Consider the following 26,478-nt stretch of genomic DNA (forward strand, 5'->3'; position numbering starts at 1 on the left):
CCATAAAATACATTTCCTTTTAGAGGAAGGTATTTATGGTGACTCTTAGCGTTTTGTCAGACATGCCAACATTTGAAATCTTTAATTATATATGTTGTATTTGTTTTTACCCATTGGGTAGCATGTCAGGAGTTTTCTTAGTAGGAGGCAGAGGTGGACAATATCATGTTATTGGATCATGAAGACTTAAAACATGTAGACAATCTGCAAATCGATTGTATTATCTTTATCATCTAAACATAAGAAGGGGCAGCATCTGTCAAACATTTTAGTTCAGGAGTAATCTATCAAATAATTCCCTGATTATTCGAGTAATAACATAAAGTTGTTCTCTTTAACAGATGTGCCACTGCTCCCTGCCAACCTTTCTGCATCAGGACTGTGGCTGTGTGTACAGTCTACAATACGTTCAGAAATCTTAAAAAAATCCTTAAACATTTGACCAGTTTTGGCTTTGAATTTCAAATTTTATTATACTTAGATACGTTGTTTTGAAGTAATGTGAACAACGATCACTGTCTACTTTAACAAAGTTAAATCAGGGAAAGGAGGGTTTCGTAACTTTTGCCAAATTAACTACAATCTTACACAGTAAAGGAAACAGCTGCAACAGATAAAGGATAAGAGACAATCAAGAACATTTGCTTGATAATATTAATCTATGAGAAGAACATAAAACCCTAGAAAGAAATGCAGAAAGAGAACCATTCCAGACGGACTCCTCAATTGGCCCATTGTTTCTATAAAAGATTTTTGTCCTATCAGAGGAATCCAAACATCAACTATGTGGGTCAACACACTGCTGACAACAGACAGAAAAAAACAAGGAAGCAAGGAAATAGATACCATGACAGGAAGGAGGGATATGTAGCTAGAAAGTGACTGGGCCAGCGATATTAAAGGAGGAAAGGAAAGGAAACCCAGAGAAACTAAAGGAATACTGGAAGGTATAATCCAGGTGTAAACTGGGGAATGTAGTAACTATTTCATATGAGCCTGTAATTGTTGATCTAGCCTTCTCAGAGAGGAATGTCAGATTAAGACAGTTTTTGGTCACACTTTATTTGAAGGGGTGTACATAAGACTGACATTACACTGTCATAAACATGACATAACACCTGTTATGAACATAAATGACTCCTTATGAATGTTTAGGACTGTTGTCATTGTCATTCGGTAAACTATGACACTATTAAAGCAAAATTGACATTGTTTAAAATGTCTTTGTTATGACAAGCCCTTAATTTAACCTAATCCCAAATCAAGCCCTAAATTTGACCTTGTCTCTGTTAATGTCAAGTTAACAGATACTAGAAGCTGGCTCAGAGCCTTTACAGTCCTTACCATCAGGGGTTGTCGGTTTGTGGGCAAATCAAAAGGGGTCAGTCAATCGTAGTTACCCAAAGACCCAGAGAACACATTGTAAAACCTTAGCTAGACCCTTTTAAAGAAAGAGAAAATCATTAAGTGAAGAAAATCAACCAACCACAGCTAACCGAGACGGTGTACCAACTGTGCTGGGGCTGCACCATATTAGGAAAACATGTAATAATGTTGGTGAATGACACATTAAAGGTTTGACTGTCAAGAAATCATCAATTACCAATGTTAACGTCCTTCTCCTTTATATGCATTGCAAATATACATACTGTATCAAATGGTCTCTTTAAGATTTAACCACCGTACCATAACTTACCTTGTAAATAATTTTAAGCTACATTAATCAACAAGAATGACCATATACAGTGTATTACTTGCATAGTGCTTAAATAACTGTAACCTCTATAGAAGTTCAAGCAGTTTCTTGTGGCATCGATATTGCATGGATGCAGCAAAAATGGGACATTTGTGACACATTATGCAGGCCTAATCAGTACTGATGATTTTCCTAAGTTTTTGTTTTTTTCAAGATTTTTTTGTATTAGTTATCCCATGGTCAGATATTTTAGATCCAAACAATGTAAAGACAAGGCTAAAAGCAAGAAGTAGTTGCTTTGATTCATTTAAAATGTCCATCATATAAAATTGGCATTCACACTGTACAACATCTCAGAATTTAGCCGTAATGTGTGGGCAATGTGACTTCTACCCATGCTTTTCATCTTGCTAAAGATGTTTGAAAAATTAAAATGATGTTTTTTATGTCATTTGTCAGATGCTTACCATCACAGGTGAAAGTTACAGGCTGCTGTGATTCAGGGATTTCGATAGAAACCTTGACAGAGCAGTTATTGTCAGGTCTGCTCTCTCTCTGCGCGATGACGGGGCTGAGGACGAAGCCAGGGTTGGTTTCAGTGTCTTCATGAGGGAATTTGGAACGTAGGCTGCAAGAGAAAGAGAAACAAAGCGCAAAAAGAGTCAACACATTTTTTTATATATATATATATTTTAGTCTTCTAGCCCAGTGAGAGAAAAAACAACAGGGGGAACTAAAGGCCAGCCAGGCGTATAAATCAGATGATTTGGATAAGACTACTGGAGGAATCATGGGCAGAATGAAAAGGAAAAACTGGATGGATGGGGAAGTAAAAAAGGAAAAGTGAATATTTTAATGCACCGTGTGCATGGCAAACAAAATGCTTTGAAATCTAACATGTCTGACCGGATATTTTCTGCTAGAATGTCAAAATACCAAGAAAACTTCCCCTTTGCCTCATTTACATGTAAAAAGTTATTTTGATTCGTAAACTATGCAAATAGTTTGTTGAGCATGCCGGATGTGGCGCTGTCCCCAGACGTCTGCGGGGCGTTGACTGTAGCACGCCAGTGAACAAGGCTCTGTCATCACTCCACCCAAACCAAACACTCTGGGGTGAGACACTCTGAAAGGACCCCAGAGATGTACAAAACCGCAATCACATTATGAAGCCAAAATGTGTGCATTTGTATGTATGCATTCACTTGAACTGTCTAAGCAAAAATAGGAAGTTTCTGCATACTTTTTAATTTTCCCCTTATCTTGAATTAACTATAAATTGTTTATGTTGAAAAGCAACAACTTGACTATTGCTTCAAATAATAACAGAGTCCTCTATTCCCTTCAAGTAAAAAAGCTGTAAACACAATGTGAAAGAATCAGGAGGAAATATATTTTGGTTGTTTTACACTTGAAGCTACATTGTATTTAGAGTAATGTAATACCCTTTCCCTAAACAAGTCACAGTAGCTATGTTTACTTGTACAAAAATTCACAATCGGATTGAAACATATTCAGATTAATAGCCTAAAAAAATAATCAGATGGTACCATTTATATGGAAACATAATCTTTTATTCCGATCCTAATATATGCACCTGGCTTTATTCAGAATAATAATAATAATTTTTCCCTTGAAAAAAAAAAAAAAACAGAAGAAAAACTTCCGTTTTTGATGAACAACCAACAATAGTAAACAACGCTGTATTATATGAGGTTGTTTGTCTTCCGAGCGCTCAGGATGGACTTGCACCAGATTCTATGGTTGAAAGGTTACTGAATAAGTAACAGTTTTGAGCTTTTTTAATGTTTCCAACAGAAAGATTGAATCGGGAGCCCCGACAGTTTTGTTTACTTCCCGTTTACATCAGCCGCACATGCACACTTGGGACAGTTTGCCACATTCTGAATAACTTGATCCTGACAAGCGTTTCCATGCACAGTGATCGGATTATCAATCGACATAAACCACTCCTCTCATTCGGATTACAATTTCATTCTGATTGAGCTTAATCCGATCTCAAGATTCCGATTGGCTTGTTTACGTGACGCTTTTTTATTCCGATTACTTTTGTCCCTGTAAACGTAGCTACTGTGACCTTTCTTCAACCAGACAGACACCTTCCTCCATTACTGAAACTCCTGGCAATAAATGATGCTTCTAAGCAAAAGTAGCATCTCGAGGTCACCGTGTCTCCATAACAAGCATTAGACACCATCTATATGCCAACTGGTTGCTTGGGACGCACAAATAAATATGTGGGGTTTGCTTAGGTTTACTGTGACTTTAACTGGAAATGTGTGCTTTGGTCTGATGAGACTAACAATGAGGTTTTTGAGAACAAACACTTCTGATGGTCTGGAATAAAATGGCTGAATATGTGGAAGAGAACCTCATGTGCACAGTTGAGTACGGTGGAGGATCTGTGATGCTGTAGGCCTGTTTCTCCTCCAAAGGCACTTGGAACATTGTTAGGACACGTTGTCTCATAAACTCTATGACTTATCGCAAGATTTGAAAACAAGAAATCTTTTAAGCTCAGCAAAATAACTGAAATCAGTGAATCACTTGGTCTTTTGAGTAGGAAAATGATTCCAAAACATATGAAAAAAATTAAATAAATTGTTCACGTGACACAAAAAACAAGTCTTCCATGGCCATTTCTGTCCACAAACCTAAATCCTATAAAAAACTTAAAGTGAGCTGAGGGGGGAAAAAAAGAGCACATGAGAAGATTCAAGGGGAAATGGTCAAAGGTCGCTCTCTGCACATGCTCAAACCTTCTTATATTGATCTTGTTTGTAGAAGACTAAGTGCTGTCGTACTGACAAACGGAGCTTGTAAAAAGTGTTAATCAGATGCTTGCACCAACTTGGCATTGGTCATTTAGTCAAAAACAATAATCTCTTAAACTGGGACCTTTTCCCTCTGAATAACGATATTCCCTTCTAGGGTTGTATTGTTCTGACATTTTCATGGTGATTACACAACTGAAACAAAGCATGTACTTATGTTCAGGCTTCGTAAGCATCTTATCCAGAGGTGCCAGTAATTTTCTAGGGCGTTGCATGAATATCTGTCAATATTTTGTACCAATATTGGTCCATTGCAGATGTGACAGAGAGGTTTATTGTCCTGCCAGTAGAGTGGATCTTATCTTACCTTGCCAAGTCTTTACAAAAGGTAACAATCTCCAGGTTCTGGGCGTCCTGTTCCTCCAGCACAGCGTTCTTCACCAAACCTTTCCCCTTTCCCTAAAGAAGCAAAGAGTCACAAACATTAGCATGTTTCAAAAGAAAGAAAGAAAAAAAAAGCACAAAGGAAAAATAGCTTGACTGAAACATTTCAATTAAAATGTTTTATTTCTTGTATGTCGTAAAGTATACATAATCTTCAACACATCTTAGCAAAAGAGGCAAATGTTGGAAGAGCTTTAGAGCATTTAAAGATTGATGAAGGGATTATTTTATTAAAAACACCTAAGCGCTATTAATCCTACAGAGTGAATCAACAAGTCAGTAAGAGTAACGCCTTGACACGAAACCAAAGCCGTAAATCTTTAGACCTTTTGTGTCGCCGTCTCTTTTAGCGACGCCGCCTTGGTGTTTGGGCGAGCATTTTGATTTAAATTAAAGCTCATAAAAATGTTATGCAATAAGGCAGTGTCATCAAAGGCCAGAAAAATAATGTATTAAATGGAGGAAATCATTTAGATTTTTTTTTCTAGTAAATTATTTAGAAAATGAGCACTTTTCCGTCGTCGTACACAGAGAAATAAATCCTGAGACGGCTCCCTTTGGAATGACTCTTAAGAAATTCCTGGAGGTCAGCCCACAGCAGAGAAATCCCAGCTACTCTCAGCCTTTTAATGCCGTCTGATTGTCAGCAGCTGAGGAATGTGCTTCCTGTGGCACAGGAAATGAGAAGTGTAAGGACTCCGCCCCTTCCTGCTGTGGGCTCTGGGCTGTCAGCAAAAAGTGCTCAGTCAAGGCTTGAAAGCCCGTCTGACGTCAGCCCACATGAGGCCGAGAGAACGGGGAAGATGGAAGAAAAAGGACGAGAGGGAATGCGTCGATAACAGTTTACTCCTTCTTCAGGCTGTAGCGGTAACTCTTTAGGTCCACTTGGAGCCAAATCGGAAACCTGGTGTCTGGCTTGACTGTGGAAAGATATAAAGAGCTAAAACTACAAATGCTAGCTTCTGACTATCTGATTCTCTCAGCAAAACTTTCACTCAGCCTTCTCTATCCCCTTATAAGTGTCAAAAATAAGCCGGATGTTATTTATATGTTTGGCAAAACTCATCTGCAACAGGAGTTGTATTTGTAAAATCAATAGCTAATCAGTATTTCAATTTTAATTTGATAGAACGGTCTGAATAACCATTTTTACCCAAACGTTTCCTCTGGATTTTGATGAGAAACCCCTTCCTGTCTGAATTTATAATTTTTTTGGGCAAATAAAGAGCAAAATGTCACAACAACCTGCTATATAGGCAAAGGTAGAAAAAGCTAAACCACCTGGTGTGGTATTAACCCCCCTTTACTCTGACAGACCTGAATAAACTCTAGTGCAACCATTGACGTTCAGAAATGGCATTGGGAGTAATTGTGTGGAAATGAATCGCAGTGTTTATACAGCTGTAATACGACAGACAGATGTGTCGCTGTAATTATGGCTGCTACTGTACACACAAACTGATGGGGACTCAATACAAATGAAGACCATCTCATAGATTTTCATTTGCATGTTTCGTTTAATTATGCTGTCCTTTCACAATAATGCACTCCTTCATTTTTGTCCATATGATAAATATAATAATAATGTAATATCTAAGAAATCAGTAAGGACTAACGGGTGTCTGTGCGACAGGCAGAGCGCTACGGAGCCAGAGCCCAAAGAGGGAGTGGTGTTAGAAAATATGGAATAAGTAGGAGAAATCAGCATTGCCTGTTTTGCTTCAAGAAATCCAAATAGATACTTAAGGCACGATTAGCATGTGAGAAGTATTTATGGCTGGAATTAGGCTTGCTTTGGCGTGTGATGCATTAAAAAAGGCCCGTCTTTGTTTAACGCAATCGTCTTTCGCCAGAAACAGAGCGGCAACTCAGCGTGTCTGAAGTCATGGGAACAGCTCCTTTAGATTCACACGCTGACTAATCTAACATCTTTTCTCAGCACATCCGGTAATGTGCCACGACGCTGACTGCAAGGCCAGGAACACACTGTGCAACAGTGAGGAAGATTATACCACCGCTTGTTCTTAGTAATCTGACTGGACAACGCTACACATGTGAGCCAATCCCAGTGATCATTTTTATGCTCATGCTTTATGGTCATGTCGGATGGCGCTCCAGCTGAGGCTCTGCGGCGTGGCTGAATATTTTCTTGCTTCAGCCAGATGTGAACACCCTATCTGTATAAAAACAGATATGGGGATTTGAGTTCAAGAATTAGACTCACAAAGTAAATAACCTCAAAGTCAACCCTGAACACATCATTGCTGTCTAAGATAAGGAAATCAAGTTTAACTTTTCTTACTTCCTGTTTTGTTTTTCTCCAATGCCACTGGTCAACTAAACAAGAAAAAGGGCCAAAGTTTAAGTTATCAATCTATAACAAAAAATCATTTTTGTAGTTATACTCCTACTGGTGTTCCATCTGCAAGGTCTTGTAAAAAGTACAATGATAGAGAAAGACGAAAACTCGTATCAAAACCTGGCTGTGAAATAAAAGAAATATGGGTAGAGTGGACTAAACTTCACTCTCAGCACTAAGGTGAATGTCTTCCAGACAGAAAAGGGTATAGAAATAAAAAAAGAGGGATAATTTGTGGTTTCTAGACTTCCCTGGCTATCCAAATTGTACCTTAAAGTGAGAGATAACCAACTACAAACCTACTGACTTCTTGTTAAACAAATGACTCAAATGTAAAACTATTCCTGGTATTTTTCTGGGTCAACTCAACATTTTAGTTGGCTTAAGAAAACTCTTGTGCAACTCTTTAGCCAAACTGAGAAATGACCAAATAACACTCAAATGGCAGCTCTCCCGTGAAAACGTAAGGTCCCAACAATGTTATAATCAATGAGCAGAGAAGAGAAGCATCCTTCAGATACCCGTTACTGTCTGCAGATATGCAAGCTTTTACAGCTTTCTTCAGACTTGAAGGGAAGCAGACTGAGGTTAATAAATTTACTCTTCTTTCCATTGTTGAGGCAGAAACATTTGGGACATTTAAGGATTTCTGATGTCCCAGTGCTGTGGTCGACAAAATCTGTTTTTACGGCGCAAAGCCACGTTATTTGACTTTTTTCCATTTATACGTCAGTAGCGCACTCTGGTTGCATACTAAGATTTTATTAAAGATCATCATGTCCTGCTGGGGTATTAGTTGTTACTTTGGTGTTTTATGCTTTGTCTTTGCTTATTTTGTTAGCAAGTAAAGCCCTTTGTGTTTATTTACAATTTTAACGGAAGTACTTACTGCGCATACGTAGCAGGGGTTAAAACAAGGAAGTGGTTAACGCCTATTAGCATCTCCCAGTGAAACAACGAAGAAAGGCTGAACGTCGAGTAGCAGACACACAATAGCTCACGGTATGTTGTGGCGCTATTTGGAAAGACTACGAACACCATGGACGTGTGGTGTAGGGCTGGAGGATATGACCTAAAAATAAAATCTCCAATTGCTCAGCCAAATCACAATTTTAATTATTTAAAAAAAAAAAAAACAACAACAACAAGGAAATCATTCAAATAAATGTTTTTATTTGTACACGAAAATATTAACAAACCAAAATGAATTTCCTTATTGGGCTTGAAGTGCAAACTTAAAATAAGGCTAAATAAATAAAAGGTTCCTCTGAAACAAAGATGAGTCTCCCGCACACAGTGCTGCCTGTGCGACAGCGCTGCTAAATCGTCAAAAACACAGAAAATAAAAGTCACTAGATTTGTTTCTAGTCGCTTTTTTGAATAAAAGCTGATGGAGGTCTGAAAAGTCCCCAAATATGATTGGCTAAGTAGGAATCACTGGAGTGTCGTCTCTAGTTTTCCAACTCTACAGGGAGCAGCTTGCAGCAATACGCACAGGAGCCGGAGGGGTCGGTTTTTCAAAATAAAGTAAATTTTAACATTTCATGATATTTAAATTCATTTTAAACTCTGATTATGATTAGTATATGTGCGCAAATATACAGTAGCTATGCTATATCATATGCTTTATATGTTTTAACATATTTTTTGAATTGATTGTGAAGGTGCGGTGGCTTTTATTTGGTGTGGCGGTGAGCCGCGATCAAATACATGTTGTGTCAGGGTAAAAAAAGTTTTCTCTTTAGAGTTGCAACTTCAATTTAATCGATAAAATCGATTTATTGCCCAGTCCTAGTGCGGTGCTAAGGGGGCAAGACTGTCCCTCTGGGATGACTTGTAGAGTAAACGCTGCCAGCGGGCATGTTCGACCTCATAAAACCACCAGAGATGAACTATTATCAAGTGTCTGTTCAGTGGGAGGTGATGCAGAGGTGCTGTAGTGAAAAACCTCTGCCTTTGCTCAGAGCCTTGCAATGAAATTTTATGAATGTGCAGCTGACAAAGACTAAGTCTAAAGAAATAAATACTAAAAAAGTAAAAAAGAAAAATCAAAAACATTACTCAGCACACTTCTGTTCGGTCTGCATGAATCGCCAAAACTGAAAAACCAGCAAATCTATTGTGCTGATATGATGTACAGCCGGATGAATAAGGCTACTGGTTGATTTCAAGTCCAACACCAAACTTAGATTTCTTCGCACTACTGAGTAATATTGAAGACATGAAGACACGAAGTTCTTCACAACTCGTTGGGCGTGACCCCCTCAGAAGGTTACTCAAGATCTTGAGGGTTTGGAAGGGAATCAAAACTTTAGTGGCATACAGAAACTACACAACTAGCCTTATAAAAGAATTAAAAAAAAGCAAAAGTCGAGATAAATCAAAATCTGCGGTCCTAGCTTTAAAATTGTTTTACAAAACCTTCTGTTTGACTCTCAAACTTTTAGATACTTTGGGCAGAAATGTGTGTGACGACTTATTGGAAAGAAGAAGAAAAAAAAAATCACAAATACTGCACTGTTACTCTTCCATCATTCATTACATGCCCCGTTGTGACCCAACTTCCAAGCACAATAGAAAAAGAAATCCCAGAAAATGAATGAATTGTTTGTGAATGTCAAAGGACAAGCTGCTGCACTCTGACTGAGCAAAGCTTTAGGCTATTCTGCCACTCAGTCCCTCTTAAATTGTAAAGTCTTCAGGTCTTTGGAACAACTAAAAACAAAAAAAGTCTGTAACCAGCAGCTCCACGTTCATTCAGCCTTTCATCGCTTCATATTCCCCGTTTTGTACCCACACGTCGCCATTTCATCCCCTCATTCATTCATTTCCAAATCCTTTTCGTACCCCTGAGTTCATTTTTCTCCGAAGTTATGGAGCTATACAGACATACAAATGTCAAATCTTGAATATGATTCAATTGCATATTGTTTTCTTAAAGTTTTTTATTTCACTATATTTAGAAACATTTGGACTTGGATCCCTTTTTGGGGCGTGAAGATTATGACTCTTGATTCAACCCACATAACAAAACAACACCCATCATAAGATAAAGAGGTCATAAAACCACATTTCCTTTCCGTAGACCATAAGAACATGATAGAACATTAATTTAAACCACCGGTAGTTAAAGTGGTTTAAACACATCTCTCATCAATCCTTAAGGAAAGAAATGACAACAATCATGCTGTAACGGTGGTTCGTTTTGTACAGAACTCATCTGGGATTGTTTTACCATTTAAATACCAGTTTAGCAACAGTTGTGAAAGCAATAAGATTATATGCAGGCTTGAAACCATCTTGGAATGAGATATTATTTCTGCACATGAACACAGGCTCCACCATGCTCTTAAATGTTGGGGTCATCATTACAATTTGAACTGGTTAAACTTCATATCTCTCTCTAGGTCAGCAGGCTTTTACTTTTTAAATGCCACAGTTTTAAACGGCCCCGTCTTTATTGTAGAAGTGAATAAGTGACTTTTGTTGCTGCATAATCAGAACGGTAGTGCCTGGTTTATATGAGCCTATGCCTCTTTTAGTTACGTGGGACAGGTTAGATGAGATACTTATCTACAGCTGCACGACGCTCCAAATAAACATTTATCGCCACGATTTCAATGTGTGTTATGTGGCAGGGGTAAAGGACTGCTCGGATGCAATAATTGGTAGTGTGTTATGTTTCATGTGTAACTCATTCAAACTCTGTTTGCCAATAACATATTCAGCATATTTGGATGAATCTCCTGAAATGTATTCCCACATCTGTATAGTTACATATCCATTTGAGGTTATAGTTGGTAATCCTGCTCAGAATCACTTTTTATTATACTGGGTCCTTCCATCCTGACAGTAGTCAATACATTATGTATTCAGAGAGAGAGGGTGAGAAATGTTTGATCTCTGTAAAAACTCTGACCAATCACTGCCATTCGATCCAAACTGAAAGAACCAATCAGATGCCTTCATGTCTCGTCCTGCCCACAGCCCCCTCTGTCCCCTGAGCTCCGGGGGTATCACCTTGTTTATTGAGTGTCCCACACGCCGTTCATTGTGACGTGCTCACGTAACACCAGTTTGCGTTGCTCGTTCTTTACTAGCCTCCGCTTGCTGGCTGCGCATGCACACTTTAGTGTTTTTTATATCCAGTTAGCTTCAGTGTTAGCAATTCATTGTAGCTCCGCTCCTCACAACGTACACTTTGGAAAAGGCCAAGAGTCGCAAGAAGCAAACCACGTACATGTTTATTAGAAGAAGAGGAAGGCCTCAGTAGAAAGAAATTAGACCAGAGACCAGATTTTTTTTTTTCACAATCCCCCTGAGCAGCGGAAGAGCAGGCGAGACGGTTTTGCTGATGCACAGTTTTTCAAAAAAAGGGACTTTGCCGTTTCTTACTTGCATTTCCGGAAAAATTGGCGACTCTAATTTTAAGTGACTGTGATGTTAAAGCTCAGGGAGAGCCATGTGGACATCATGAAGATGTAAATGAAAGAAAAGAGCGAGGAAAATGTGAGCTAATCAACATATATAGGTCTTTACAATTACGGATGCACAATATATCGGCATTAATGTCGGCTGTTAGGCATTTTTTTAACACATAGTATTGGTCCCATACGTGAAGCTGGGCCAACATTAGCAAGTAATGTTTATTTCCATCTCGTTGGGGTGTGTGTATTGGTGCAGCCCTAACTACAATAGTCAATAATTAAATATCTCGCTAATGCGTCGATTACGGCAGAGACTCAACAAAATAGCCAGGTGAACGAGAGCGTGCAGCGCGTCACTCCCATGTGCACGTCCAGAGGACTCGGCCCGAATCACTCTCTCATAAACTGACTATCCAGCCTATAGAGGCAACTGCGGTAAATGGAGGATACGTCATCTTACATGTCGGGCAATGGGGTACCGCGCACGTGACGTCACCGTCTCAAGAGCAACGCCCCTTTTGCCGCTTAGGTAGGGCACACAGGAGAGAACGCCCGTAGCAACCAGCTATTACAAGCGCAACAGAACCAGCGATATGACCGACTTTACAGCCGTTAAACTTTCCCAAGACGATGTCCAGGGCGCACGGATTACTGGTCGAACTGTCGAAGAACACACCAACCTTCAGCTCAAACGATGGCTTGAGGTTCGAGGGCTTAAAAAGACTGGAAAACTGGCCGAGTTGATGAACGGTAAGCTTTGTTTTTTTTTCCTGCGCGGCGGTCATGGCAGCGTCGGACGTTTTTTTTTTTGTTGTTGTTTGCAATCACCGTCCAGGAATGGGTATATGTTTAATGTTTGTCTCATTTGAAATGTTTTTGAGTAAGCTATCCTGGTAGCAGGCTATCATGTTAGCGCCTGCTACCATGATAGCCTATATGCTGTCATGGTAGCAGGCGCTACTTTATTAACATGTCGGCCACCAAAATACTCTTACCTTGACTTGATGTCGCTGGAATTGGGTCAGGATGTTCTTCGGTTGGGCCCTTTCCTCCAACAAAATGCTTGCTACATATGTACTTGAATTTGGTAACTTTTTCCGGGTTGAACTGTTGTGTAGGCCGACCGCCCCGGTGTACCCAGCGCACACATTTCTCCTTGGCAGTCTTGAAGAAAACATCCTTCATATACGGCCGATCAGCGTAACTCGAGTCGCTGTTGCACGTTCCATAGCAACAATGTTTAAAAACCATGGTCTTAGATTTGGAAAAAGCAGTCGTTTACCGAGTAAAACCAAGGCTAACGCACGTCTCTTACAGCGAAACAACGGCGGCTTTCCGGAGTTTGCCCCACTGCGTACCACGTGATGTGACGTCATCGTGACGTTGTGTTTCTAAAAATAGCTCGCGCGCGGTACCCCATTGTAAGGGCATGAATGGGGAAAGGAAATAAATAATATTTAACCTTTAAATACAATGCTCCTTTAAGTAAGACACAGGTCACGGTCACCGTCTAAGACAACATGAAATAAAATATGTCCAGCTACTTCAACTGGAACCCAGTGATAATCCCACACTTAGCATGAGAAAACTACAGCCTCCTAAATATCAGACAACTCATTTCTTTCTAAACCAAAAAGTCTAATACTGACTGCATGTTTTTATCTGCCAAACCTGAATCAAACCTTAAATTTGATGGCAGACGTCAGTAAAAAACCTACAGTCTTCTAAGATTTAGAGTTGGACAAAAGGAAAGAAACATAGTTCTGTGGAAAACTGGGATTTAACAACAAAAGCTTAGTTTTAATCTGCTGGGTGCGAGGTATTATTCTGCCCTGTTACAAGTTTACTGCCGGCAACAGCAAACAGGCCGCAACACGTCTCGTGAAAAATACTTTTGACCTCCAGTCAGTTCATATCCAGAGACCATGTGGTGAACTTCTAGGCCACATCTCAACAAATCCCACCAAGGCATTCCTCGGGTATCGGGTTTGCATGGGAGGAACAGAAAAGGGTCGACACCCTGAAAACAAACCGAAAAAAGAAAACAACACCCTCCACTGCTGAGGCATTGAAGGCTGTATAAATATTCAGCCGTATTAAAAACAATCAACAATGACCTGAAGCTTTTACATCACCAACGTGCAGCACCCTCTATTCACTTTCACAGCCTAAAGCCATATGGGAAATGCTGAGAGATGTTTTGCCACGAAGCGCCGACAGAATATTGACCCTAATGGCTTTTGGAAGCGGCAGCGGCTCGTGTCAGCGAAACATTTTGGCAGCATACGAAAGGAACACGTTCCAAGCTTATACAAAGCTAAGGTATAAAAAAAAAAAAAGAGCCTGTCAGGGGAACCAACTTCTCTCAAAGCAGAGCCACTTCTTCTTTCAATAAGGAAGTATGGGACAGGATCGCTATCTAAGTCACCCTTACTGTGATAAACAAGACGTGATCCAGTGGGCAAACGAACCAGGCGCGGCTATTAAACGCATTTTATCCGCTTTTATTACGTGCTTTAATACGGATTGTGCTTACTTTGTTTAGTTGCACAACTTCTGCTCCCATCTAGCACGTAAAAGGGGTCAAAGTTTAGGAGACAGTGTGCCATTCGTCAGGTGAGTCATACCGGACAAGAATCAATGCAACATCCTCTAACAGCTGCATCATCCTCAACCCTGCCGTTTTGCCCACTGCAGCAACATTCAGAGAGAGTCAATTAAGGTGTAGGCTTTCACATTTGTGCAGGGCGCGCAATTAAACTATCATAAAAGAAAAAAATGGGGCATCGTCTGAAGTGTGGAGGCGTTTAAAAAAAAAAAAAAAAAAAAAAGCTTCTGAAAGGCCCCGGAAGTGTGCGGGGGCGGAGAATTTATGTCTGTGTTATGTTAAGGAAAAAAAAAAAAGTACAGTACACGCCGACATGCCGCAGGTTTCGGTTTCTCTCACACAAACACATCAACAACAACACACGGCCGAGACAAAGCGGGTCATCTCAGAAAAAAAAAAAAAATCAGTCTGCAAGACATTTAGAAGGAAAGACGGAGGCTCAGACAGGTACGAGCACGCTCAGCCGGTCCTGATCCCAGATCAGCACACGCTCCAGCACCACTTCCTCAGGTAGAACCTCAAATAACCGCGGTCCCACTGGTTAGAATCCAGATTGCATTGTTAGAAACCAGAAGCTGACGTATTCAGCGCCACAGGATGTTTTACCAGAACAAGCTCAGATAAAAAAAACAATCCGCCGCTCCAGCTGACGAGGTGGAGCGACGCTCCTAAACTGACTTTAATGCCAGCTTGTCTCGTCTTAACCCTGACGTGGCAGAGTGTGGTTAGGGATGCGTGACATCCAGGGCCACTCTAACTAACTAACTAACTAAAACAAAGTTAAACTCAAAGGTTTGAAGAGGCACGTCTGAGGCGTTGGCTGTTCCACTGATGAAGTCTTAATACACCCAGTGAGGCGTGACCGCCAGAGGAAGAGATAAAGTCATTTGTTTGACTGCAGCTCATCATCATCTCAAGGTTTCCCTCCACATGAAGAGGAAAACTGATGCAGTGGGTGGGAAAAAGTAACAAAGACATTGGGGGAAAGTAAGAATTACACAGAGTGAAGGTCAAACAGAAAAGGATGATGAAAATAGAGTGAAAGTCGGGGGGGGGGGGATATGAAGTCAAGTTCATTAGCTTTGTTTTAACATCCTGCTGCCTATTCTGTCCTGTTACAGTCTGTTTCTCCCAACACCTTCCAGGCTTTGTTACTTCAGGCTAACAGTATTCTCCTACTTTACAGCAAACACTATGTACAAGGAAGAAGGGGGGGGGGGGGGTCGGCGTCTCTGGGAATTCCTGGTGATTCATAGTTTTTCCCGGTAAAAGCACAAAAACAAAAGGCTATCAGATAAAAAAGAGATACAAAGAGGATTGTTTTGGTATACCGCGCTAGAAAGTATCACTTATAACATATCGGTTCAGCCTGTGTCACAAGAAGCGGAACAAAACAAAGTTCACCCTTACAGTTATTTCTTAAACAAAGATAAAGGCAAATTAGACAAGCTGGTAAAAAAATAGGCAAACCCCAAACATCCCTTGATGCACAGAAAACAAAAACACACCAGAATTAGAAATTTAAAGATGTCAAAGCATGTTTTTTTTTCTTCATATGTACTGTTGAATGGTTCCTTACAAGTATGTCCGTCCTCAAGGTCACAGTGTTACTCAAGTCTAATATTAACAGCTTCAGACCGACGTTTGGAAAGTACACTGGAAAAAAAAAAAAAACGTGTCACGACTCTTATCCCCATGAGGGATAAGTGTGCCTAGATGATGGATGGATGGATGGATGGATGGATAGATGGATGGATGGATGGATGGATGGATGGATGGATGGATGGATGGATGGATGGATGGATGGATGGATGGATGGATGGATGGACAACTCTTACGGCGGCGCGTTGGTCGCACTTAATGAACGTGTCACAGAAAGAAAAGAGCTTCTTAGGGTAATGGGGGAGAAGGAGGAGAAAAAAACTGAGCACCGCTGCAGTGTACGGACATTATTTGATGTAAAGTTATGCTGTACACGTAACTATTGGTGATTGTTTTCATGTGCGTACACGGTTCTCCATGGGAAGGAACGCACAGCGGCCAGCTAGAGATCTGGCGAATGGACTAGCGAATGGAAGCACGTATCGGCCGATGTCGACACAGGATAAAAACACAGATATCGTCATAGAATACCGGCCGGCCGATGTTATCGGTCAACCTCTACTACTAATCTTTATCCTTACTTACGGGGCGAACAAATCTGGCCGTTAGGAGTATATGAAGACATGAAAAACATGGAATGACACAGTAGGGAAGCTAAAGGAGTGCTACTACCTATTGCTCTTACAAAGGCACCGATGTTTTCTTCCTGCAGCAGGGAATTAATGAGTGTAATAATATGTGCAAGGGGAAAGCATACTTTAACGAAACAACTACATTTATGTTTTCAGTCTGTTTATAAAAAAAAAAAACTAAAGGCAGGATAGACAAAACTATTATAACTATAAATCTCAAAAAATCAGATCATTTTAGCAGCATTAGAAGAATAGTTACCCATAAAAACATAAAATACTGTTCAGTTTGTTCTTTTGGCTTTGCTGCTGTACATTCCAGCTTTACAGCACATTCTCATGAATAAGATAGAAATGCAGAGATATGTGCATGACAAAAATCAAGCAGCTAGCTCCCCAGACGCTGCCCGTTTTGAGACTTCCCTGCTATCCGCCGTCTGATGAGAGTACGGCACGAGGGTGATCCGTCTGGGCCGTTGAGCCGCCGGCCGCCGCCGCCGGGCGCTGAGGACCTGCACAGGCTTGTTCCTGTTCAGAACAACTTGGCCACCGGCGGAAGGAACGAGGGCAGCGAGCGAACACGCACACCGCCGTGACCTGCTGAGCATAAAGGCGGCACGCTTCACAGACGGAGCCCGAACGAGCGAGCGCGTGGGGTTAAAACGGCTCAAACTGCACGACAAACGCATGCAAACCCAGACATAACATATGGGCAAGAGTAAACAAGCCCCGTTTCATCACGTCGGGTGTAGAGGCATTCCTCAGCCCAGGGATGCTCACTGGGGCGTGCACCACGGACTGGTCGCCTTTCATAGGCGAAACGCTAAATCCGCCGTGCAAAACTTCAGGAGGTTTTATTTATTACAGCCTTTGAGAAATTCTGGAAATAAAAGACAAAGGGCCCTGTTGGAAAGCTAATACGCATTGTGGTGTGACGGAGAGCAACAGAAGTAAATCCTTTGATCGGGAGAGTTTTTAAGAATAATGAGCAGGAAGAGGATGCAATGACAAATTAATACACAGCAATAAACATTAAAAAAATTAACGGTGATGAAAAACTATGACAGAATGAATAATTTATTTCAGACAATCCAGTGAAATTATAAATGTAACACATATAAACACTGTGTATAAGTGCTGATATATGGTGACAGAAATATGTGACGGTGAAGGGGGCAGACAAAGTTTAAACACGCTGGCTGGTCTCAGCATGGCTGACATGCCTGCGTCGCCTTAACGCCTCAGCTCAGATGGCGGCCATATTGACAAACGGCTCAACTTTATCGCATATGGAAGTGCACCTGCCTCCCTTAAAATGCAAGATTTTTGTGGTGTCGCAAGTAAGATTATTATAAATCATTATTTCCTCTGATGTTACATTAATAAAGCAAAATAGATCTGGTTTAATGCACATAGAAACACACCAATCTGTTAGTCATCCATGTTAATTCAGCTGTTTAAAAAGAACACTTCTCTGAGTTTGGACGGCTTCCAAACTCGGGGCTCAGGAGCCCAGCAAGTTTTAGATGTTTCTCCTTTTAAACAAATCCGAATCAAACCAATGGCCTGTACAGGGACCTGTAAAAACATACAGGATGGTTGAGGACTGGAAGGTTTAAAGCGTTAGATGGGATTGGGTGATTTTTTGTGGAAGTGAGGTTCTCTGAGGTCGTTATCGGTAATAGTTCCCTAATTTCCTTGCAATAAAAAAGCCATTTCACAACAAGCTTGTTGAAAATGAAAAGTAACACTGAGAATGGTGGAAGCCAGCAACTAGTGAGATGTAGACCGTTGAGTTTAGCGACTGAAAATTACTCCAAATGACGGCGTCAGCTGCTGTAACCAGCCTGCCACCTGAGGACGGCCTGCTCCTGTGTTCTCCTGGTCTCATAGCTGGAAACCGCAATCAGCGCCTCTGACGGACTAATTCAACCAGCAGGATTAACCAAAACTGGACCGCTCAGCAGAACCAAACAGAACTCATAACGGCCTGGTTTTAAAGTCCAGACTGCTGATACTGGACAACAGCGTTATAACTCACAGAAGTTAAGATATTCAGCGTACATCTCTCCAGCTCTTAGCTTTAACCACTCTGGTGATTTATTTTTATTTTCAGCAAGCTAATAGCCATATAGCTTTTTCAACTACAAGCAATTAACTATTACAAATAATATTGTGATAGAAACCCAGTAGACAAAATTTTTTACCTTTGAACTAGTAAATTTAAAGATCCTTTCATCATTCAGTCTTCTTGAGTTCACACATGCCAGCGACTATTTAGATCTGAATAATAACTTTATTTAAAAAAGTGCTGAACAGTAGGTGATTAAAAATAGTAAAATAATAAATGAAACCAAACTTTCTGAGCTTGTGGAAGAGTGTGTTATAGCCCGATGAAAACAAACCTAAACCTTTGGGACATTTCTCCCACAAGGTAAGTCTGGCATTAGAACCACTCTGAGCATCAACAAGTTAACAACATCCTCATAATGAAACACGGGGCTGGAAGCATTGTGTTTGGGACTTGCTTACTTGCGGAAAATAAAAACCTTCAAACAACCGATGGTTCTTACCCAAAATCCTCAAGCCGCTGCTAAAACAGCTGAAGATCAGGGTTTTGTTTTGCAGCATCTCCCACTGAAGTAGCCAGAGCTAAAGCCAACAGAAAATGCGCGTCTTTATCTGAGAATCTAACAGGTTCAGAGACCTTTAGTGAGACAGAGAGGGCAAACAATGGCCAAGGTGTGGTGTGCTGCTAGACTGCTACCATAGAACAATGGAGTCATATAAAAAAGTATTTGTGTGAAATCTTTGCTTTTTTTTTTTAATAACTGGGTTTTTAGTGGTTGAACGGTACAGCATCTCCAGGGTGGATTTATTTATTCAAATGATTTATCATGTTGTGCTAAGCATAAGCCTGGCATTTTAACAAGGGAGTGCACACTTTAGAGATGCACCTTCAGACTCCTCCTGGCTCATAACAACTTTTCAACTAAAGCAGTCGGTACCGAAGTCACTTGCAGGTACTCGGCCAGAGTAAAGAACCTAATTAGAAGTGATCCCGTTTCTCGAACTCCTTCCTGACTCGACTACAATGCGAGCAGAACACCAACATCCCCAACTTCCTTAACCAAAATCATTGAAAGGATCCATTTCCTGTCAGAAGAACAAACAGCCAAAGTCGATCAGCTTACCTGATTGTTTGGTTTCTGCTGGCAAGACGTCCCGGGGATATTGAGCGAGTGGCTCCGTGTAACAGGTATTCCGGTTGAAGTCCTCCTTTGCGGTGACTGAGCTGTCTGCGAGACTTTCCCCTTCAGGGCGGGGCTAGCGCTGCGACCGACGTTGCTCCCCTCCGTCTCGAGCACCGCGTCCCACGGATCCCCCGCAGGAACCCCGGGGGCGACCTGCGCGTCGCTCCCTGGCGCCGCGGACGCTTCCTCGTTCTCGGGTTTGTGTTTCGTGAGCGGGTCCAGGTCCAGCCACTCAAAGCGCCGGACTTGAGAGGACTCCACAGCCGCCGCCTGCGGGGGCGGCGGGTTCGGCGCCAGAGAGGCTGCGCCCACTTGGGAAGAATCCACATCGGCGCAGGAGGATCTGCCGTTCTTCAAGTATTCCGAGGTGCTTGCGATCTTGTCGAACAGTTTGGCCATTTCCGGGTCCACGGCTGGTTTTTGGAAGACCATGGGGGCGGGAGCCTGGATGGGGGGTAAAGCCATGAAGGATGTCGGCTGAGGCGGAAGGGCCATGAAGGACGACATGGGTGGAGTGAAACCATTTTGAAACGTGCCTGGTTTGGGAAATGGAGCAGAAGGGAAGAGTGGGCTGGCTTGATGGGTGGGAGTGCTAATGCTAGAACTGGACTGGGCGGGCAGAACCGATGTCCACTGACTGCTCTGGAAAGGAGAGGAACTGCAGGGATTGCCACCGGGGTAAGAGGCGCTGAGGTTGAACCCCAGCAGCGCCGAGGGGCGGGGCGCTTTGCTGTTGACGCCAAAGTTGTCGTCGAGCAGGAGCTTCTCCAGCTCCTCGTTAGTCAACTTCTCCACATCGATGTCTTTGAACTTGTCCCCCTCTGCTTGTTTCTTGGTTTCTGGGAAGACGATGAGGTCCTTGACGGGTGCGGTAGCAGACGGCAAAGGCTGAGCAGCAGTGGGAGCGGCGACCCTCGAAGGTTTCGGGGAAGGCGAGGGGGTCAAAACCGAAGCCGTGTGTCTCTTCTCCCGTCTCAATTTAGCCAATGCCTCTTCTTCCATGCGGAGGGCTTCCTCCTTACCCACAACCCCCTTTGGCTTGGGGACGTCCATTTTGAACCCATTACCGTTCGGTGTCTGGGCCATTCTGTCAGGTGGAGGGAGCCATGGGGGACAGAGTTTAAGTCGGTGTGGCCCAAAGGGTGGCAGTGCAAAGATTTAAATACCTAAAAGAAAAGAAAACAGAAATGGGCATAAAAAAAAATTGGAAAATACAGAATCTAATGACCAGCCACTCCAAACTCCTTAAAGAAGGTCCTCCTAAGTAGACTTTATAAGTTCATAGGATGGAACCAACTTTAAACTAATAAACCATCAGTGGTCAATTAATAGTACATTGATTGTTGGTTTGCATCCCTACTGTGTATCCTCTGACTGCAACACATCACCAATTCTGTAAGATGAACTACAACATTCACACCAAGGAGTGCTGTTGGTACAACCCGGTTTTGAGTTTCTGACCGGACAGCCACTGGTTAAGGGGAGAAAAATGACCCAATACTGGACAGCCAGTTACATCTCCGTCTCCTTTAATGCAATCCTTTTTGTGGTGTGATCTGTGTGCCGTTTGCGTCCTTCGCACCAGCTTAGAGGTCCTGAAATGCGGGGTTAAAGTCAACCCACCAACGGCGCACACATCAAAAGACGTACCGCTGGATTGGGAATCAGGTGCGCCACGGAGGAATGACTCAAAGCAGATGGCGTCAGTAGGTGCGCACCAAAGCCGCCAAACGGATCTAATGCTAAGCTAATAAATCGCTAACCGGGAAAAATCGATAAAAAGGAGCACAAAAAACTCACTATTCAAACTCCAACTTGCCACGGAGGCGTACGAGACGGAGCCACTTTCATACCTCAGAGCAGCGAAGCTACCGACATCAGTTATTCTGGGTGACGTCACAAAAACCTTTGAACCAATAGACACCTGTTCAGCCTTAGGAGGGCGCCACACTGACAGGATTTCAGCAAATATGCAGCAATTTGTCAAAATAATGATCATGATATGTAGACGCACACAACCATGTTACCAGTTTATTAGCAAAAAAAGTTGACTTGGGGCTGAGTTACCCTCCAAGTCAGCTGCCTTTTATTCTGTAGCCCCGGCTGCATGAACTCAGAGCCGAGAACTCGGCGGATCGACCACAAAGTGATCGGTAATGGGGAAAGATTCCTGGTTGTGTGTTTAAATTGGAGCGACGATCTAAAACGGGCTTCTAATCTACCCGCTAAGCTATAGCTAGCCTTTAAAAATCATCAACGCTCTGTTGCTCTAAGCGCATTTTAATTGCTTATTGACCAACTGTGGCTTGTCACACATGCAACTCGGCCTGCTTGCTCTGAAAATCTGGGGCATGGTGTGGGCCAGACCACTCAGATCAGTATCTATAGCGTTCACGCAGGCAGGTGGCTCACAGGAAACACGTCTTCAATCTGGTTCGCTTTCACATCAGAGGGTACGCGTTGAATCTGGGGGGCCTCCGTACCAAACGCGCCTGAACGGAAAACAGCAGCATAGGGCTGTTAATGAGGACAAGACATCTGACTCGTCACAATTACGGAAATACGGCTAATGAACACATCTACAAGTTATTCTCAAAAGGAATGTCACTAGTAAATCTGCTCAGACCGGTTTCCATTATTTAATAAATCCTTCCGACACGAGTTGTAGGAAAGAAAAGGCTTTTTTTTTCTTTTCATGCTGACATATTTACTAGCCTGGCAATAACAATCTGAACAAACTTGCCTCAGATCATATGGTGGTTGGAGATGACACAGCGTGTCCTCAAAGCGACCATTCATTGACCGACGGCAGTGCAGCGAGTTCCTTCCCTCCCCAGGCATCACGGGCCTCTCCTGAGCTTCCCCTCCCATTGTGGCGCAGAAGGCCGGCTGTGCCGGGACTCAGGCTCGCCCAACACTATTGTGCAGCTGAGGAATTTGGCATGCTAACCCCCCCGCCGCACCCCACCGGCTTGCTTTCTTCCTTCTGTGAGCCTTACATTACAGCCGTGGCTCAAGATTGTCTTATCGGCTGCGTAAACCCCAACAAGCTGAGACAAAAGTGGCTCCGTTTATCTGGGAGAGCTCAGTGCCCAGTTTAACACCACACCTCATAAAAATCCATGTAGATTACGTTTTATTTTGTCTTTTTTTACCCTGCTGTGACCGGTGGCCTCTTGTTCTGCAGAAACTCCTCGGACGCTGCTACGGGATCTGCATTCTGCTACTTTTATACAATAAGGAGGCTTTTTAATGTTTATATAGTGTAACTACCAACGGAAACTTGTCTGATAAAACTTCAGAAACTTGCACATTGTTTTCCCGTGGGTAGTTCTGGACTGCAGGATCGCTGCAACATTCACGGCTCAACTCCAGTGCTGCCACTTTTCAGAGCAAGCAGGCGCTGAAACAACACCCAAACTCTGGAGTCTTAACAAAAATCTCACTACCAAACAATAATGAAACCCAGTTCATCACATGAAAAGAGAGAAAGCATCACTTTCAGAGACTGCAAAGGATCTGTTTGAGTCTAATCTAGCCAGAAATGGACCTTTAGAGAACACACCTATAAAGAGCAAAGTCGAATATTAAAACTCTTCCACTTCTTCTTCCAGCTGCAACTATTCCTACAACTGCAACAGTAACATATTTCAGTGACAGTCTGTAAGATTTGTTTTCTTGTCGCCTTTGATTTTCATACCAGAAAACAAACACTAGAAAATAATCCTCGACTAAACTTAGAATTTTTAAGCTACTTATTTCCCAGAATATTACACTGATTTATTACGATCAGCCAGAGGAAACTCTGCAACTTTATGCACTTTTTTTTTTTGAAAGGATGACTACTGTAGGAACAGCATGAAGGAAAATTACAGCAGCTTTCGAAAGCTTTGACTAATCTTTTAAAATGGCAAGGAGAGAAGGCTGCAAGCTACGTTTACGTGGACAAAAGTGATCAGAATAAAAACGCGTCACGTAAACACGCCAATCAAAATATCGTGATCGGATCAAGCTCAATCGGATTAATATTGTAACCCAAATGAGAGGGTGGTTGATGCCGATTTACAATCCGATCGACGTGCGTTGTTGTCCAGATCAAGGTGTTCTGACTGTGGCGAGCTGACCTGAGTGCGCCTCACGTGTGCCATCTCTGCTCGGAGTGGTGGAAATATATCGGGGAACAAAACTGGCTGTGCTCCCAATGCGACCTTTTCATTAGAAACATTACAAGAATTTAGGATTGTTATTTATTCATTTTCATTTCAACTATACCTGGTGCAAGTACAGCCTGGGCGCCTGGAAGACAAACGAACTCGTACACTAAAGCTTTGTTGGCTACTTTTTTGTTTCTCAGCAAAAACAGATAAACGTTTTCCAAAGGAAGTTTGATCCCTGCGCATGTCGAAGTGTTTCTCTTCTGAATAAAGCCTGGTGCATATAAACGCACACCGTGATCAGATTGATTGCGTGCCCATATAAACAGTGCAATCCCATTATTTTTTTGTTTTTTAATCCGAATACATTTCAATCCCATCGTGACATTCAGTGCATGTAAACGTAGCTAATAAATCGATGCAATCCGCTGGGTTTCCTTAGATATTACATTTTTGGCCAGTTGATTGAACTGACAGTGGAAAGTGCCTTGAGATGACATCTATTGTGTTTATAAACCAATTTGATTTGACTGTCCAATGTAGGGCTGGCCAAATATATTGAGATTTTAAAAATATCAAGTTTTCTTTTTAAAGAGATATAAGATGAGGCTATCTTGTTTATATCGAGATGGTCCATGTTGTGTTAGATTTAGATTTTTTTTTTTGTATTTCAGTAGGCTATTTTTCAGGTGCTTCTCATATTCATGTACAGCTGTTTGTTAAAAAAAATTCCTAAAGCTTTGATTCAGAGATGCCTTTACTTTATGACTTTATCTAAAATAATTACATATGAGAAAAAAAAAACATATCGAGATAAATATCATATATCGGAATCAGACTAAAAATATGGAGGTTTTTTGGGGGTTTTTTGGGTCGATATCGACCAGCCCTAGTCCAAGTTTATGTAAAATTCATATACATCTGATTGTGAATAAACAGGAAAAACAGCTTAAAACTGCAAATTTGCACCAGTATGCACAATTATGGGTCAACAGGGTTTGAATGGAGAAGAGCCTAATGTACACTTCTCTATATCCACCTCAGATTTAGACTAAAATGCGACTGCAGGTCTTTCCTTTTTGACCACTTACGTAAAGTGGTCATAAAGCATGACAAGATTTGTAAGGTGTCAATAGAGGGAACACTGAAAACTCTCTTTTCACCCTGTGTGGCTGTGTCACAGAAATGCTGACCTGTGCAGGAGATTGAAACTGAATATAAACAAACCAAAAAGTGACATGATGTGGCTGTAGATAAGCTGACCACCACAGCTACTTAGTCACACACATGACTCTGTGTTTGAATCCACAAACAGACGCAACAATCTACACTCTTAAATTTGTTTTCTTTAAAAATAATAATAACAATAAGTTCCTGATGGCAAAACAGCTGGAGTGCATAACAAACACACTAAAGTACTTCCTATCTAGTTTGCACTGCAGCAGAGATTAAAGGGGACGCTCATTGATGGTATTATGGATTGTTTTTTGTTTTAAAGAGCCTGCAAAGAAATGCCCTCTAAACAGAATCGTAAGTGGTGAAGGAAAGAGCACTTAAAGTTGCTGATTCGGAACAGGGAGCAGAGACTCTTGGATCAGTTCCCGAGCTGCTCTCTGCCGCTTGACGCGAAATACGGTTTTTGCGTCGGCGTTATCTCATCTTCGCCCTGCTGGCATCTTTAAGAATCAGAGCTGGGTCGCTGTTAGCACGCCGCCACCCCAACAATCAGTAAACTTGGGAAACTAGCTCACATATAGCCTCCTTTTGCTACTTTTGGTAGCCGCTTTAACGGAACTCCCAACTTTGGAGGCTAACTCGGCTGCTAAACCAGCTGAACCAGTAGCGCCAAACGCGATGTTTACGCCAACAGCCCCCCGACTTTATCCGCGTCTGTCCGCTCCGCTACCCGGCCTTAAGAGAATATGGTTTAATGGTCTAAAAAGTACTCCGGCAACTGCCAGCTTCGCTCCTGCCCAACTAACCACAACAGGGAAGAAAGACAGGCTTCCTTAAACGGGAGGCAGTCAGCCCTACGACGGCAGCAAAAAGCAGCAAGCATCACTCTTCAACAAAGTTCAACTTTTTGTCGTAGAGGCCTGCTGTAAAACAGCACAGAACGAAGCTTTGTTTCTCACCTTTCAGCGGTCCGGTATTTGGAGCCATTTTTCCTGCAGCCTGCATATTTTTTTTTTCCATCCACTCGCACAAAGGAGACGTCAGTTCCTGTTGAGTTGGTCGGCGGAGTCGGCCGACTTTTGGATGAAGCGTCGAAAGCGGCATCTCTGCCCGGGCAAGTCAGGCGGGTAAACAGCGCCCCCGCGCGGGCAAAGGCAGCCAGCGCATCAGTGGGAGATGCACGAGCGCATAAAAGAAGAAGCCTTCGTTAGATTACAGAGGTGGTTCACGCGCTCACATTCACTCAGATAGTCAGTTACATAAATCGTTTCCCGAAGAAAAAAAAAATACTTTAATGCCCCATCATTATTTGTTGATCATTTATTTATTTCTGT

At 42.0% G+C, this 26,478-nt stretch overlaps 1 protein-coding gene across 3 annotated transcripts in view; it reads right to left on the reverse strand.

Moving 5' to 3' along the window:
• pik3c2a (phosphatidylinositol-4-phosphate 3-kinase, catalytic subunit type 2 alpha) overlaps positions 1 to 26,210 on the reverse strand; it is a 57,572-nt gene extending 31,362 nt beyond the window's left edge. The window contains exons 1-4 of one of the 3 annotated variants that reach the window (XM_012862466.3): positions 26,104 to 26,210; positions 19,755 to 20,980; positions 4,859 to 4,950; positions 2,164 to 2,324 (exon numbers count right to left, since the gene is read on the reverse strand). In XM_012862466.3, the coding sequence (XP_012717920.2) occupies positions 2,164 to 2,324; positions 4,859 to 4,950; positions 19,755 to 20,900 (1,399 nt within the window). In that variant the 5' untranslated portion in view covers positions 20,901 to 20,980; positions 26,104 to 26,210. Of the gene's footprint in view, positions 1 to 2,163; positions 2,325 to 4,858; positions 4,951 to 19,754; positions 20,981 to 22,557; positions 22,640 to 26,103 lie in introns of those variants that run through there. The other 2 variants (XM_021316345.2, XM_036146649.1) reach the window with 2 other exon arrangements.
• Positions 26,211 to 26,478: the final 268 nt, after the last annotated feature.

Source organism: Fundulus heteroclitus, chromosome 2 (genome assembly GCF_011125445.2).
Source record: "Fundulus heteroclitus isolate FHET01 chromosome 2, MU-UCD_Fhet_4.1, whole genome shotgun sequence".
Taxonomy (NCBI): Eukaryota; Metazoa; Chordata; class Actinopteri; order Cyprinodontiformes; family Fundulidae; genus Fundulus; species Fundulus heteroclitus.